The 15,740-nt window shown below is 44.0% G+C and overlaps 1 protein-coding gene across 1 annotated transcript in view; it reads right to left on the bottom strand.

Annotated features, from left to right (window-relative positions):
* Nucleotides 1–7,208: 7,208 nt before the first annotated feature.
* The window catches only part of CPAP (centrosome assembly and centriole elongation protein), a 25,728-nt gene continuing 17,196 nt past the window's right edge, over nt 7,209–15,740 (bottom strand). Inside the window, 8 exon segments of the mRNA XM_032771787.2 lie at nt 7,209–7,467; nt 8,392–8,512; nt 8,605–8,689; nt 8,766–8,906; nt 9,901–10,002; nt 11,921–12,021; nt 13,913–14,012; nt 14,620–14,862. Of these exon segments, the coding sequence (XP_032627678.1) occupies nt 7,275–7,467; nt 8,392–8,512; nt 8,605–8,689; nt 8,766–8,906; nt 9,901–10,002; nt 11,921–12,021; nt 13,913–14,012; nt 14,620–14,862 (1,086 nt within the window). The 3' untranslated portion in view covers nt 7,209–7,274.

Here is a 15,740-nt window from a genome sequence, read left to right as displayed (position 1 = left end):
CTCATCAGAGCACCAAGTGCCAGAGGTGACAGTTAGCTGTCCCCCTCCGACTGCTGTGGAGGAAGCCCCAGTTCACCCACCAGACTCCCAGGTTCCTCTGGTGCAGGAGACCGCCCAAGAGCAACAGGTCACCCAGGACCTGCTCGTCGCCAGCATCTCCTCTTCCTCTTCTCCAGATGAGGCGGGGCAGGAACATCCTCCTCGGGCCCTCCTCCAAAATCGACCTGAGAGCCCATCAGGACCTCCTAAGGAGGGTAGCACTCAATATGAACCTCCAGGGGGAGGAGGTCCCAGAGGTAGAGGACCCAGTAGTGGACATTCCATTGGTGGATGCCCCCACTAGAGTGGCCCTACCGTTTATTCAGACCATCCAGGTGAATGCCGATACTATATGGCAGTCCCCAGCCTCTATCCCTCCTGCGGCCAGGGGAGTCGAGCGTAAATATATGGTGCCCTCTAAAGGGTATGAGTACTTGTATGTCCATTCTCCTCCCTGCTCACTAGTTGTCCAGTCCATTAATGAGAGGGAACACCATGGCCACCAGGTGCCAGCCCCGAAATCGAAGGAGGCTAGGCGAATGCACCTACTCGGCCAGGGCCCTACAGCTCCGGGTGGCAAATCAACAAGCCTTGCTTAGGCGCTATAATTATAACACCTGGGTGGCAGTACGTAAGTTTACAGAGCTTCTCCCTCAAGACCCCCGCCAAGAGTTCGCTGCTCTCTTGGAGGAAGGGGAAAAGGTGGCCAGAACTTCCCTCCAGGCCTCGTTGGATGCAACAGACTCAGCAGCCAGGACTTTGGTCTCAGGCGTTGCCATGATGCGCATCTCATGGCTTCAGGTTTCAAATCTCCCACCGGAGCTGCAGTATACCCTTCAGGACTTGTCATTTGATGGTAAAGGCCTCTCCTCGGAAAAGACTGACCCCAGACTGCAAAGCCTGAAGGACACCAGGATCATAATGTGCTCTCTCGGCATGCATACGCCAGTGACCCAACGCAGGCCTTTCCGTCCCCAGCCTTACCGCCCATACTCTGTGCCTAGACAAAGATAGGACTTTGGCAGGCGGCGTGGCTGAGGTCACAGACAACCGTCAGGACCCTAAGGGAGCCAAAAATCAAGGTCCCTTGAAACCACCACCAGGACCAAAGACAAACTTTTGAAGGTGCACCCGAGGGCAGCGTACCAGTTACAGGCCAGGATCCCTCTACTCCTTTCTCCAGCCGTCTCTCTTACTTCCTCCCGGTGTGGTCCCAGTTAACTTCAGATCGCTGGGTCCTATGCACGGTGGAGTATGGGTACCACCTCCAATTTATTTCAGCCCCGCCCTCCCACCCTGTCCCTCTTCAGGGACCCCTCTCACGAGCAATTCCTCTTACAAGAGGTGCAGATGCTCCTCGCCATAGGAGCTATAGAGGAGGTACCGATGGACGAAAGGGGCAAGGAGTTTTACTCCCGTCATTTCCTAATCCCCAAGTCGAAGGGAGATCTCAGACCTATCCAAGACCTGCGAGGACTCAACCAGTTTGATAAAGTTGAAGTTCCGCATGGTATACCTGGGGACCATTATCCTGTCCTTGGATCCTGGAGACTGGTATGCCGCCCTCGATATGAAGGACGCTTACTTTCACATTGCCATCTTTCCTCTGCACAGGAGATACCTCCACTTTGTAGCCAACCGTCAGCACTTCCAGTTTACAGTCCTGCCGTTTGGCCTTTCTGCAGCCCCAAGGGTATTTACAAAATGTATGGCCGTAGTCGCCCCCTACCTCCGCCAATGTCGGATACACGTTTTTCCGTATCTGGACGATTGGCTCAGCCAAGGGGCCTCCGAGACACAAGTCACTCAGCATGTGGGCATCGTCAAGGACCTATTCACATGTCTAGGCCTGATGATCAATATAGAAAAATCCATTCTGGTTCCCATGCCGAGGTTAGACTTCATAGGAGCTATCCTGGACTGCAATCTAGCCAGAGCCTGCTTACCACAGCCGCGGTTTCAGGCGTTGGCAACAGTCATCCGAGGTCTACAGAATTTCCTGATGACCTCTGCTCACACTTGTCTCAGTCTCCTTGGTCACATGGCTGCCTGCAGGTTTGTAACCAAACGCCAGGCTCCGCCTCCATCCTCTCCAAGTTTGGCTTAACTCGGTTTACCGGCCGGGCAGGGACCCAATAGACACGATAGTCACCATTCCCCCAAGCACCCTAAGCTCCCTAGAATGGTGGCTAACCTTCCTCCCTGGTGTGTGCAGGGATGCCGTTCCATCTGCCCCAACCCTCAATGTCCCTGACGATGGACGCGTCATCTCTCGGCTGGGGTGCTCACCTTGGTCACTTTTGTACTCAAGGCCTTTGATCTTCTCAGGAGCTGGCATTACACATAAATGTCTGAGAACTGAGAGCAGTCTGCCTGGCGTGCCACGCATTCCAGCAACAGTTGCGAGGCCGTTGTGTCTGTGTTTACAGACAACACAACGGCCACGTACTACATAAACAGGGAGGGATGCAGTCCTCCCCCCTTTGTCAGGAGGCCATCCAACTCGGACTTTTGCATAGCCCAGTCGATAGATCTGGTAACATCCTTTCTCCCAGGTGTTCGGAACACCCTGGCGGATCAACTTGGCAGGTCTTTCCTGTCTCACGAGTGGTCGATCCGCCCGGATGTTATGCATTCTGTTTTCCAGAAGTGGGGATTTCCCCACATAGACCTGTTCGCTTCCCGCGAGAACAGGAAATGCCAGATGTTCTGCTCCTTCCACGGTCTCTCCCCGGGATCGATCTCGGATGCTTTTCCTGATGCCGTGGAAGAGCCAGCTCCTTTATGCCTTCCCACCGTTCCTGCTGGTTCACAGGTCCTGCTGAAACTCCGCAGGGACAGAGCGCGCATCATCATGATCGCTCCAGCGTGGCCCAGGCAGCACTGGTACACCACGTTGCTCGACCTGTCGATAGCCAATCAATTACCCTGCCACTCCACCCAGACCTCATAACTCAGGACCACGGCAGGCAGTTCGCCACCCGGACCTGCAGGCTCTTCACCTCATGGCGTGGCTGCTGCGTGGCTAAACCAGTCAGAGTTACGTTGCTCTGAATCAGTACGACAAGTTCTCCTGGGTAGCAGGAAGCCTTCCACCCGGTCAACGTACCTGGCCAAGTGGAAGCGTTTCTCCTGCTGGTGCGAAACGCTTAATCTTACTCCCACTGAGGTCTCGATCCCCTCTATTTTGGACTACCTCTGGTCTCTCAAACAGCAGGGCCTAGCAGTATCATCACTGAGGGTACTCTTGGCAGCCAATTCTACCTTGCACCCAGGCGAAGGTGGTCATTCCGTGTTCTCACACCCTATGGTTTCGAGGTTCCTCAAGGGCTTGGAGTGCTTATACCCTCAAGTATGCCGCCCAGCCCTGACCTGGGACCTCAATCTGGTTTTAACCAGACTTATGTCTCCCCCATTCGAGACGTTAGCAGCCTGCTCGCTACTATACCTGTCTTGGAAGACAGCTTTCCTCATAGCCACTACATCGGCCAGACGAGTCTCCGAGCTTAGGGCTCTTACGGTGGATCCGCCGTACACTGTGTTCCACAAGGACAAGGTGCAGTTGTGACCACACCCGGCTTTCCTTCCTAAGGTGGTTTCGGCCTTTCATGTTAACCAGGACATCCTTCTCCCGGTCTTCTTCCCAAAGCCACACTCAAGGCGACGGGAGCAACAGTTGCACTCCCTGGACGTCCATAGAGCACTCGCATTTTATATTGAGCAGACAAAACCATTTCGTAAAACACCCCAACTCTTCATCGCGGTAGCAGACCGAATGAAAGGCCTACCTGTTTCCTCTCAGAGGATCTCATCTTGGGTGACAGCATGCATCCGCACTTGTTATGGTTTGGCTCAGATTTCCCGAAGCCACATCACCGTGCATTCTACCAGAGCTCAGGCTTCATCTGCCACCTTCCTGGGTCATGTACCTATCCAGGAGATATGTTGCGCAGCTACCTGGTCCTCAGTCCACACCTTTGCTTCGCATTATGCTCTGGTTCAACAGTCAAGAGGTGATGCAGCCTTTGGCTCAGCAGTTTTGCATTCTGCCACATCTCACTGCGACCCCACTGCCTAGGTAAGGCTTGGGAATCACCTAACTGGAATGGATATGAGCAAGCACTTGAAGAAGAAAAGACAGTTACCTTTGTAACTGTTGTTCTTCGAGATGTGTTGCTCATATCCATTCCAAACCTGCCCTCCTTCCCCACTGTCGGAGTAGCCGGCAAGAAAGAAGTGAGGAGCGCTTGGGTCGGCAGGGGTATATATCTGGCGCCATGGTGACGCCACTCCAGGGGGCGGCCAGCCGACCCACCAGGTGTTGCTAGGGTAAAAATCTTCCAACAAACGTGCATGCGGTGCGCGCACACCTAACTGGAATGGATATGAGCAACACATCTTGAAGAACAGTTGCAAAGGTGAGTAACCGTCTTTTTCCAAGATCCTGGACTATGTATTAGGATTCAAAACACAGGCTGTGATAGAGCTACTTTGAGACACCCTTCCACTAACCTAGCCAGAACTTCAGTGTCTTTGGCCACACCACAGCTACTGGATTTCTTAATGGCCCATGCAACTTGTTTTCTCCTGTTCAACAACTTGCCCGCCCCTGGGACCTCAGCCTGGTTTTAAACACTTTTTTTTTTTAAAGTCCCTTGGAAATGGTGGCAACCTGTTCCTCCCCCCACCTCTCCCTCAAAATTTTGATCTTAATCACCATCCCCTCAGCAAGGTGATCTGGGAGCACTCATGGAGGATCACAATACATCACCTTCTGCAGAGTCAAGGTTATCTCTCCATCCTTGCTTCCTCCCAGAGGTCTCCTTCAAATCACTAACCAGGAAATTTGCCTGCCAGTTTTCTGCACAAAACCTCATGCCTCCAGAGAAGAATAAAGCTTTTATTCACTGGATGTCAGAAGGGCATTTGCTTTCTAGCTTAAACCATTCCAGGTCTCTCCTAGGCTACTTGAATCAATTGCAGATAATGTGGAAATGGATTGGTCCTTCATCCTAAGATTGTCTAAGTGGGTTTCAGGTTGCATCTTGACCTGCTATGAAAATGCAGTGGTGCAACCCCCTAAGCAACCCCTCCTAAGTAACAGCACATTCCACTAGTGCAGGAGTAGGCAACCTATGGCATGCATGCCGAAGGCAGCACACGAGCTGATTTTCAGTGGCACTCACACTGCTTGGGTCCTGGCCACCAGTTCAGGGAACTCTGCATTTTAAATTTAATTTTAAATGAAGCTTCTTAAACATTTTAAAAAGCTTATTTACTTTACATACAACACTAGTTTAGTTATATTATAGACTTATAGAAAGAGACCTAAAATCGTTAATGTATTACTCGCATGCGAAACCTTAAAGAATGAATAAATGAAGACTTGGCACACCACTTCTGAAAGATTGCTGACCCCTGCACTAGTGTTCAGTCCACAGCTATAGCACTACTGAAGGACACTGGACTGCTACTTTGTCTTCTATCCATATCTTTGCCAAGTATATCATCTTACCTACTTCCAGAAACATCACATTCAAAGTGACCTGGACTTAATTCTTCAGTACCCCCACCTCAGAGTTACTGCTTGGGAGGTTCCTACAGTGGAGCCCCCGCAAGGGACATACACTTCAAGGAGAGGTTACTTACCTTCCAGTAATGAGGTCTTTGAGATGTTTTCGCCTTCGGGGTGTTCAGCCTCTTGCTCTCCTTCTCTTCTGCTGTTAAATTCGGCTTCACAGTTAAGGAACCGAGTGGCAGCAAGCATGGGCCTGCAGATACTACATTGCATTCCCAATTGAGAGTGCACAAGAATGCGCACAGGAGAACCAAGTTATGTCTTATGTCCCTGTGGAAGAACTTGGGTTTGTAAATTAACTAACCTCTTCTTGCCATGCAACAAGTCCATTTGGTGAGTCCCATGTATCAACAGATGTTAGAATTCACATTTTATATGCTGCCTAAATAAAGTGATAAGCACCACGGATGGTTAGATTCTGCTTCAGGTGGTCTTGCAGCATTACATGCAGCTTAGCTCTTATGTTCCTGGCCAGTTAGGACTCAGTTCTAGCACAAAAAACCTTATCAGCTGGCAATTAGTTTTAGCATCTCTCTTCCATGTCTAATATAAAGTCTCCTTGAACCCTTAGGCCAGTGGTCACCAACCTGTCGATCGCAGTGCTTGTGGGCACAGGCTGTGCATGGAGACCCCCCTACTCCCTCTCCCCCATAGACATGCCAGCCGCTTCCAGGACTGGCATGGGGCCAGGGCAGGCAGGCAGCCTGCCTGAGCCCTTCTATGCCACTGACCAGAAACTGCCTGTGATATGTGCCTCCTGACCAGAGCCTGCACTTTGCACCCCCTCTTGCACCCCAAACCCCTGCCCCAGCCTTAAGCCCCCCTTCTAGAGCCCTCACCTCCCCCCTGCACCAAACTTCAAGAGCTTGCATCCCTCACGCCTGTCCCAGGTTTAGCCCATGCACTCTCCATGGTTGGAGATTGTTACACTCATTTGTGACAATCCCTGAAGGATTTTGGATCTATAAACCACACACAACACTAAATAGGTAAAACTCATGAAACGTCCAGTGGATTCTATGAGATTAGGTGCAGTGTGACCACATGATCCCTGCACCCAAACTCCCAGAGCTTGCACCCCAACCCCCTGCCTCAGGCTCAGCTTGGAGCCCCCCTTCCACACACTGAACTTCTTGGCCCCAACCCAGTTAAAATGAGTGAGGGTGGGGGAGAGCAAGGGACAGAGGGAAGGGGGGAAATGGAGTGAGTGGGGCAGGGCAGATCCTGGGCTGATCTTAAGTTCAAAAAGTGATCTTGTGCATAAGAAGGTCATGGCTTTAGGCATAAGGTTTTAATCACTTAAGACTAACTCCTGTAGTTGACAACAGCACTTGGTTTCTTTCACCAGCAAGACTTATTACATCTAGTGCTAAATAGTTAGATATGCTACTTGAAAGAATTTAGGAAGTAGCTGCTTAACTCACATATGAAAGCAGATTGAAATTTCTCAAAATAAGCCATTTTGGCAGACCACGTCAGAGACAGCTCCTTAATTTCACTATTTTAAAAAATAAATTTATTTTAGACAATCAAACAAAATTATATACAATATACACATTGGGTAAAGTTTTTTTTGTTTTTTGTTTTTTTTAACAAATATACACTTCTGCACTTTCGCTAGGTGTGATAGGTGCTTACAAGAGTTTCATAAGTCATGTTATAATTTCGTGTCCATTATAACATTACCATCTTTGTCCTTAACTCTTACTCTCCCACAGACATATTTTGTTTCCTGGTGTCCATTCGCAAACACGGTCTTGACAGTACCATCTGGATATTCACGTCTCTTGAACTGTAGCGTATGCAGTTCTCTCTGACCATTGTTAAATTCTATAGTTTTGCTTCCATCTCTGTATTAAATAAGTGTATACAATTAAATATAAAATAGACTAACAGGGCCAGCCTTAAAATGAAATTCCAACACCATACTAAAAGTTAGTAGGCAGGGGTTTAATTGAATGAAGAAACTTGGTAAAGCTTCTCAGAGAGCATGTATTATTTTTCCAGAACTTTATAGTGGTCAAAAACAAAACGTTCATTAAATCACAATAAAGTTGATAAATACCATCTCAGCTGATCACTAGTGTTGCTGTTAATTTTAAAACAATACTAAAGCTGCATTCTGAAGGCAATTTAAAAAAAAAAAGTTGAGAGGCTGTCTTAATAGTTAAAGCAAGGAAGGAGCAGTAGAGATCACTGAAGTGTAAAAGTATTGGAATCATTAGCAACATGCATCTTTGGAAAGTTTATTCTTGATTTAGTTAAATCAAGGCAGGGAATATAGCTTACCATCCTATCTGAAGCATTGGAAGGCCCAAATAAATTTGTCCCTGATTCAGGAAAAGTATTTAAGCATGTGCTAATGTGCTTTCCTGTTTCAGGGCCTATATTAGTACATGCAATTAAATAAATGAATGCTTAGACACCTGTCTCTTAAAAGCAGATTACTACATGTAGCATTTTATACCAAATGTATTTACAAAAAGTACATTTTTTCTATATATCAGACATGATGTATCAAACATGTTCAAGTATAAGCTTCTTGAGCTGAATAAGGTTTTAAAAAGTCTTTTCTATTACTAGTGGATATACCACACAGTTATACACATTCATTTTTCATCCTTCAAACAATATATCCATCTTAACTTGAAGACAAGTACTGTACACAGAAAGTGAGAATTCAAGGAAGGGTGGATGAACTGCAGTATGCCAAGAACTTCCCCCCCCCTCTATTGTGTGGGAACCTGTAGGGTATATTTAAAGTAAAAATTTACCTCTGCACACGAACAATAGTGCCATCTGGAAAAATGCTTTCCTCTCCCCCATCCATAAATAAATTCTTAATAGTTTGGTCAGGAAATGTAATTTCTTTCCTTCCATCAGGGTAATGCTTTTCTGTAACAATGTGCATGTTTTGTTTCAAAATAACTATAGAAAGTTTTTATATAAAAATTAAAGTATACAGATAAAAGGTTCATAGTTTTTACCTATTTGCCCATTTGAGAAATGCAAGACCTCTAACCCATCAGGGTATGTAGTATGAGTCGTCTGGGCATCTGCATAATAATAAATCTGTAGAGAAGAATAGATCATAAGTGTCTAAAAAAATCTGACCACAAACTGTTGGGAAGATAATCTGGATACATACCACTCTTTGATCAGGTATAACTTGTTTCACATCCCCATTAAAGAATGTTACAGTTATGGTCTTTCCATCTGAACTCATTTCTTTCCGTGTTCCATTAGGGAAAAATATAAGACGACAGCCATTTTTTAAAACCTTTTCAACCTAAAAGGTAAATTACATAAAAGTGTATGTTCAGCAATAAAACTAGTATAAAGTTAAACAATTTCAGTTAAAATTAAATTCTTTGGCCATTTTAGCAGTTTGACAGTTCTAGCTATTGACAGGTAAACCAGCATTAGATGAAGAATATTTGTCTGACTTTTGCCCAGAATTTAATACTGAACGCTTTGAGAGCCAAAGTTTGTTTGCACTTCTCATCCAATCCTGACTTTCCATAACTTTCCAGTGTTTGGTTTGACCCAATAGTAGTAATAAAATACAGCCAGAGATGCTGTTGTGGAACCAGAAAGCAATACACAGGAATAGCCATTTGTGAATTTGTCAGCCACATCCCTGAAACAGGTTTCAGAGTGGTAGCTGTTTCTCTCTCACTTTGTGAAACCATTTCTCCAATAAGCAAAGAAAGTAGTTTTTTTCCCCTTAATTGTATAAATTCTTGTTAAATAAATTGGGCATCTGGCCCAAGAATGTAAATAGATGTTGGAAATACTATTTGTAATATCACAGCACTCAGGAGCCTCAGTCATGTACACTGTGCAGCACCTAACCTAACAGTCAAACGGAATAAAAAGACAGTCCTTGACCCAAAGAACTTAAACTAAAGTATAAAGACAAAAGACTGATGGGGCTGGGGGAAGAGCATACAAGGAACGAATGAGACCCTCATCTTCCCTTTTTTGCTGGTTTGGTCATTTCCAGTTGGACTCAAGTAAGAAACCATCCTGTGTGTATATGTGGAACAGTTTACAACACACAATTTGTATGAAATGGTGATTTAGGTATTTAGATTTTAAACAACAACATTTATCTTAGACTCTAAATGCCTCACAAATGAAAGGGACACCCACCCAACAGCCCCATATATAAATTGAACAAGAGAGGCACCACAGCCCTAACAAAGATGAGTTCCCCTGGGAGAGTGACACAATTACCCAGATTTATTCTCTGTAGCCTCTTAAAGGAAATCTGATCCTACCTTTCCATCAGGATAGTTAATTTCTCCCTGTATTTCTTCACTGCCTGTAGACACAACAGTAGGGGGCTCTAATGGCACACATGTTTCAGTAGGAGACATGTCCTGAAATGAAAATATTTCTCTAGTAAGCAACTGTGACAGCATGCAACCCTGTATTAATACCCTCCACACTACTGTAATAATCACTGTACAAATTATGCGGTTAGGTATCATTTGAAAACTAATAACTCGCTGTCAATAATATGATGAAATGTGTGCAATATTACATGTAAAATTGAATTCATGACTGAAGTTTGTTTATCAGACAAGTCTGGGGAGGGGATAAACCTCTTTCTCAAAGACAAAGGACAAGCCTCTTGCCAGGTGTCAATCACCTACAAAATGGCCATTCTTTGGCAAGGAAGGGGGGCTGGAACAAACATCTATATCTTAGCAAACAACAGCATGAAACTCCTTTCACCACAAGACTCCAGCCACACAGCAGGAATGAACTTCATTTAAGGGTAGCCTTCAGGAAAAGGCATTTCAAAGGGGGGCTAACCTATAAAGTGAGGGCATAAAAACACCCTAAGGTATCTCTCCCTGTCCACCTCTCACTCTTTCACCTAAGATGACCAAAGAAACAGCCTTTGGGAGCAAATCCTAGCCTGAGAATTTTGGTCAGCAATGTTACTGGGAACATGTGCTGAAAGATTTCACCTTGAACCAAGTCTACAGAATGTTACACTTTAGTATTAGGAAGCATTTTATCTTTATTTCTCTTGTAACCATTTCTACTTTAATGCCTTATACTAACATAAAACCTCTCTCCTTGTAATTAAAAAAAAAACTTGTTTTATTCTTTAATCAAAACTACTTCAGTGTTGTCTTCAAACTGAATAGTGTGGGTAACTCCATTTAAAAAGTATCAAACTGTTGGATATGGATCCCCTTAGAGGGGCAACAAAGCTAAAATATCTGAACTGTCCAGGAGAAAGCTGGACAGGGCAGAAAATATTTTGGGGGGAAAATCTGGTACTGGAAGTGTGTTGGGATCACCATGCAAGTGGTAACCAAGGCTCGTGGAAGCTAGAGTGTGACTGGACTGCGCTGGAAGGCTGCAGCTATATATAGCCACTTAGGGGGCCAGCTTGGGAGCTTACAGCACCAAAGCAAAGCATTGTGAGACATCTCAAGTTGCAAGGCAGGGGGCGAGACAGCCCCTCATTGGTCTGGACTGCAACCCAGAATGTGACAGCATTAAATCAGGCTCCATTTTTGTGGAATTTTTCTGGAACATAAAGATAACCTAACTTCTCTATCACTTCTGGTATCTTTTTTTAAGCAGCCAAACTTGAGGGATTTTTGTGGCTGTGAAAAGGCAGCTCATGAAAGCAAGGAGGGACCAAGAGAATCATCAACCCAAAGCACCTAGAGAAAAGGTCTGATATAGCTTATTGGATAATGACAAATCCACACAAGATCTGTTAGGTTTTGGCAATCAGCTTTTGCCTAGATTATAATGAGCTCCATTTTACCAACAAATTCCAATCTGGTTCTTAACTTAAATCAGTAACAACAGATTCCAAGGGCAAAGAATCATTATTCATGTTTCATATACTTCTAGCAAATGCTACATACAATAAAGATGTATTGTGTCTCAACTACCTGCATTCTTAAAAATTCACTGTTTTCTTCAGGTAGGAGATAAACATCCTTTTTTCTGCAAACATTTATTAAAATTTGGTAACTTTTGTAAGATATTTTGCTTAGCTGCAATTGAACATCTCCATTACCAAACATCTCCCCCTGCTGTAACCAAAAAAAATAGGGTTCCAAATACTAGATGCAAGTGTAATTTTCTGTACAGGTATTCTGCATTACCAGAGAGTAGTTTAATATTGTAGTCATTATTAAATCTTGTCTAGTGTTGTTATGGCAGTTTCACAAATCACTTTTCAGGTTGTACATTTGTGTAATGCAGATAACTATTCTATTTGGAATCAAGTCAAAATAGACAACATTCTGGTATAGGACTTACTATCATAAAAGTCCTAGAAGAAGCTTCTAGTGTTGTCACTGTCTTGTCAAAGTTACTCCCATCACTAACAGGTGCTGATTTAGGTCTTCTAGAAGGCTTTCCTGTTCAAATATAAAACAATAAAAATTGTTCATTTTACATTATCTCAGCAGCCAAGAAGCAGTTTGGGTGTTATAAGCAAATGTAATGATCAGAATGATAAACTATACTGGATATCTGCATACCTCATGTGCAGTATTAACTTGAAAGCAGTATCTTCAACTACTCAAGAAGAATATCCAGTTAAGTGTGTTACCTCAGATATATTATTGCTTGCTACAGTAGCAGAGAGCTACAATAAAGTCATAATAATAAAATGTGCTATCTGTATTATATTTTATGTATAGATTCAAATTATAAGAAAGGCACCTTTCCAAAGCTCTAGGTGCCTAACTCATTTATTAATTATATAAGAGAATTAAACAACAGCAGAGATAATCATGCTAATAGGAACTCAGCCAGCAAAACACCTACAGAGATTCCTTTCTACCCATTTTGATTTATAGGCAGCTCATCCTTGTCCTTTTCCAAAATAACCCTATACTGTGTGTCCTTGCAGCATTCTTGGAAGATTTGGAACAAGTGAGAGGAACAATTTCCAGCATCTCAAAACCCTTACAGAGAACAGAAAATGTCCTTCCAGCTACCCACTCTTTTATGAGGGATGTCCAGCTTAGGCACTTTTGCAGACTGTAGCTGTGGCAACATAGGACCAAAAGAAAGTCGATCTCTCAGGTACATCAGTCTCAAGACAGATAGGGCTTTATAGGTCATAAGCCAAGACTTTAAACTGCACCCAAAGACCAACAAATACCCAGTGAAGATCCTAGCATCATACGTTCCTGCCAAAATGCTTCACTCAGTAACTGAGGCACACCATTCTGTACCAGCTTCATTCTTTGAATGATTTTAAAGATGTAACCCCATGTAGAGTGCATAGCTATGTGTTTGTTAAGACTATTGCAAGCAGCAGCAAGGTTCACACCTGAAAGACTGCAGTCTCTTAGCCAGACACAGATGTAAAACAAAACAACAAAAAAACCTGTTCTACTGTTTGTAATGAGAGTCAAACAGCAGCTGGGATCTTTAAAAAAACAAACATCACTCCTAAAAAGCATATCTTAGTAACTAATGGTGGATGTATTCCCTCAAATCAAAGGGACCAGTTATGTCCAGCTGCTTCCCCACCATCTCTACCTTCACCTCATTCTGATCTAGATTGAGCAGCCAACTCATGGTCATCCATGGCCCAGTCTTAATTAGAAGCTGTCTGAGTTGCATCATCCAAGTTGAAAATGACAGATTTACATTTTGGTGTCATCAGCATACTGAAAACGCACTTTATGCTTTCTTACTAACCTGCCTAATGGCCCCATATATATGTTGAACAGGAGGTGGTGACAGAATGGCACCCTGCAACATCCCCCACTTCAGATGTCTTCAGAAATTGCTTTCAACTACCTCTTTTGTGATTTCTCAGAAAGAAAACAGTCACACCACTGAAGAGCAGTCCTGTGCACTCCCACTACAGTCTGTAGGCACGAGAACACTACCTTGCAATCAAAACGGTATCCAAGGCAGCTGATTGATCTAATACTGCTAGCACAGATACCTGATCTCATCCACTGCCAGGAGATCATTGACCAATGCAGTCTCTGAGCCATACCCAGTTCTGTACCAAGAGTGGGAAGGAGATCAGGGACACATCCACATATTGAAAGAGATTATCCACAACTTTCTTCACAATCTTATCCAAGATATTTATTATTTATCAGAGCATTAAGTCTGACTATTAAACTTTCACATGCATTATACTTTTGGACTATTTAATACATGGATTGCCTGAGGAAAAGAGAGATATTAGCAATTGTCAGTTGCTGCAAACAAACATTAAAACTGGCTATTTTCTTTTAAAGAGTTAATAGGATTCTCCTATTGAATAAATGTTTATACCTTTTACTTGTGAATAACCTTTCCCATTCATCTTGGTACTCTTTTCTATTTCAGGAACTGGAGACAGAAACTGGCTTTTTTGAAATCTAGTTGGTGGACTCTGAAAATACATAATCAAGAATTTATTATTCAGCAATGTTATTACAGTGCAATAGCACTCAACACAGACCACTTGTCCACAATTTTTATTGCAATGACTGTTAATTATACACTTTTAAAGTATATTGTGGAGAGAATAAAGACTGAGCTGCTCTTTCCTCTGCTTCCTCACCATGCACAATCCCAAAATTTTACTGTGGTGCAGTTCAGAGATTTGTGCACTCCTCCTTACATTAGTTTTAAGTTTTAGTAGCCTAACTGTGAAATCATTCAGTGAAGACTGGCTGGTTTCACTGGCTAATCTTTAGAGTCCAAAGGCACCAAAGTCAGTTGCACCTGATTTCCCCACTGAACTCCAAAATAATTCAGTTAGAGAGCAGGATCCTGGAGAGCATGGTACCTGCATACAGTGAAGATCCAAGTTTATAGGGGCAGCAGAAGTCAACAGCAGTCTTACAACACCAATACACCCCTGTTAAATTAAATGAAACATCCAACTGGTCTCTGAGTACCAATTGGAAAAAAAAAAAAAGAAAATTCAATGAGCCAAAACTCACTATATATCTGCAAAAATCAGTTTAAAATACCTCAAAACAAGCACAACTTACTATAGACTCTGCTCTCTTCAAATTCATTCCAGAACTTTCAGCTTTCCTGTTGCATTCAGTAGCTTCTGCTTTTTTCCAAACTTCTAGACGAAATCTTTCCATGATTTTGATCTCTTCCCTTAACTCTGTGTTCTCCTTTGTTAAGGTTTCTATCTGGTTTCTAAGGCGACCATGAGTAGTTGACCATTTTGCTTCTCTTCGCTTTAAGTCTTCCTGCAAGTCTGCAAGCTGCTGTTTTAAAGCCTTAGAAAGGTAAGTAACAACTGTTTGTAGGGGGATACAAGCCAGTCATTTTCTGCTGTATTAAAACACAGACTTGAGAAAACAGTAATCTTTCCTTAGCAGTGACAGCACACAAGACAGTGACCCAAAACAAGTGAAATCTTCTGTGTGTGAAGGGCAGGAAGTGTGTTTTGTTTTCGAAAGACAGAAATTACTTTGTATTAACTTACCTGATCTCTCTCCCAATCAGGCAGCAAGCTTTGTCCCTACTCAGGCCCCTTTACACCGGATGAAAGTGTCAAGAGGCTCTAAAAGCCCCTGTTCTGGCAGAGGAAGGATTACCCCGGTACAGGAACTGGAGTCCTTCACAAACCTGGCCTCAGGGGCATACTGAGGATGGAGCTGCAGCACTACAGAGATTCTGGGCAGCCCGCAATATTTTAGACAGGTCCCTCTCCCCGGGCTGCCTAAGTTATGTGGGTGGCCTCTCCAGCCTCCAGAGCAGCCCGAGATAGGGAAGGTGCTAAGTAGGCTTAAAAGTCAACTTAGCTCACCTTCTCCCTGGGCTGCAAGTTCTGTGCGCAGTGTAATGCAGAATCTCACCCTAGCTCCTAGGGAAGGAAAAGGACTTTTTCTTCATAGTGTTAAAGATTGTATTTTTGTCCTCCTTAATTTAAAAAAAAAAAAAAATAAAACTTAAGTTTCCCCATGTCATGGTACAATTGCCCACTCTGAACCTTAGCATCCAAGAGATGGGGTACCAGCATGAATTCCTCTAAGCTCAATTACCAGCTTAGAACCTGTAGCGCTGCCACCAACCAGGAATTCCAGTGCCTGGTACACTCTGGTCCCCCCAAAACCTTGCCTGGGGACCCCCAAGACCCAGACCCTCTGGATCT

Source organism: Chelonoidis abingdonii, chromosome 1 (genome assembly GCF_003597395.2).
Source record: "Chelonoidis abingdonii isolate Lonesome George chromosome 1, CheloAbing_2.0, whole genome shotgun sequence".
Lineage (NCBI taxonomy): Eukaryota > Metazoa > Chordata > Testudines > Testudinidae > Chelonoidis > Chelonoidis abingdonii.
This window is presented reverse-complemented; position numbering and strand designations above follow the sequence as displayed.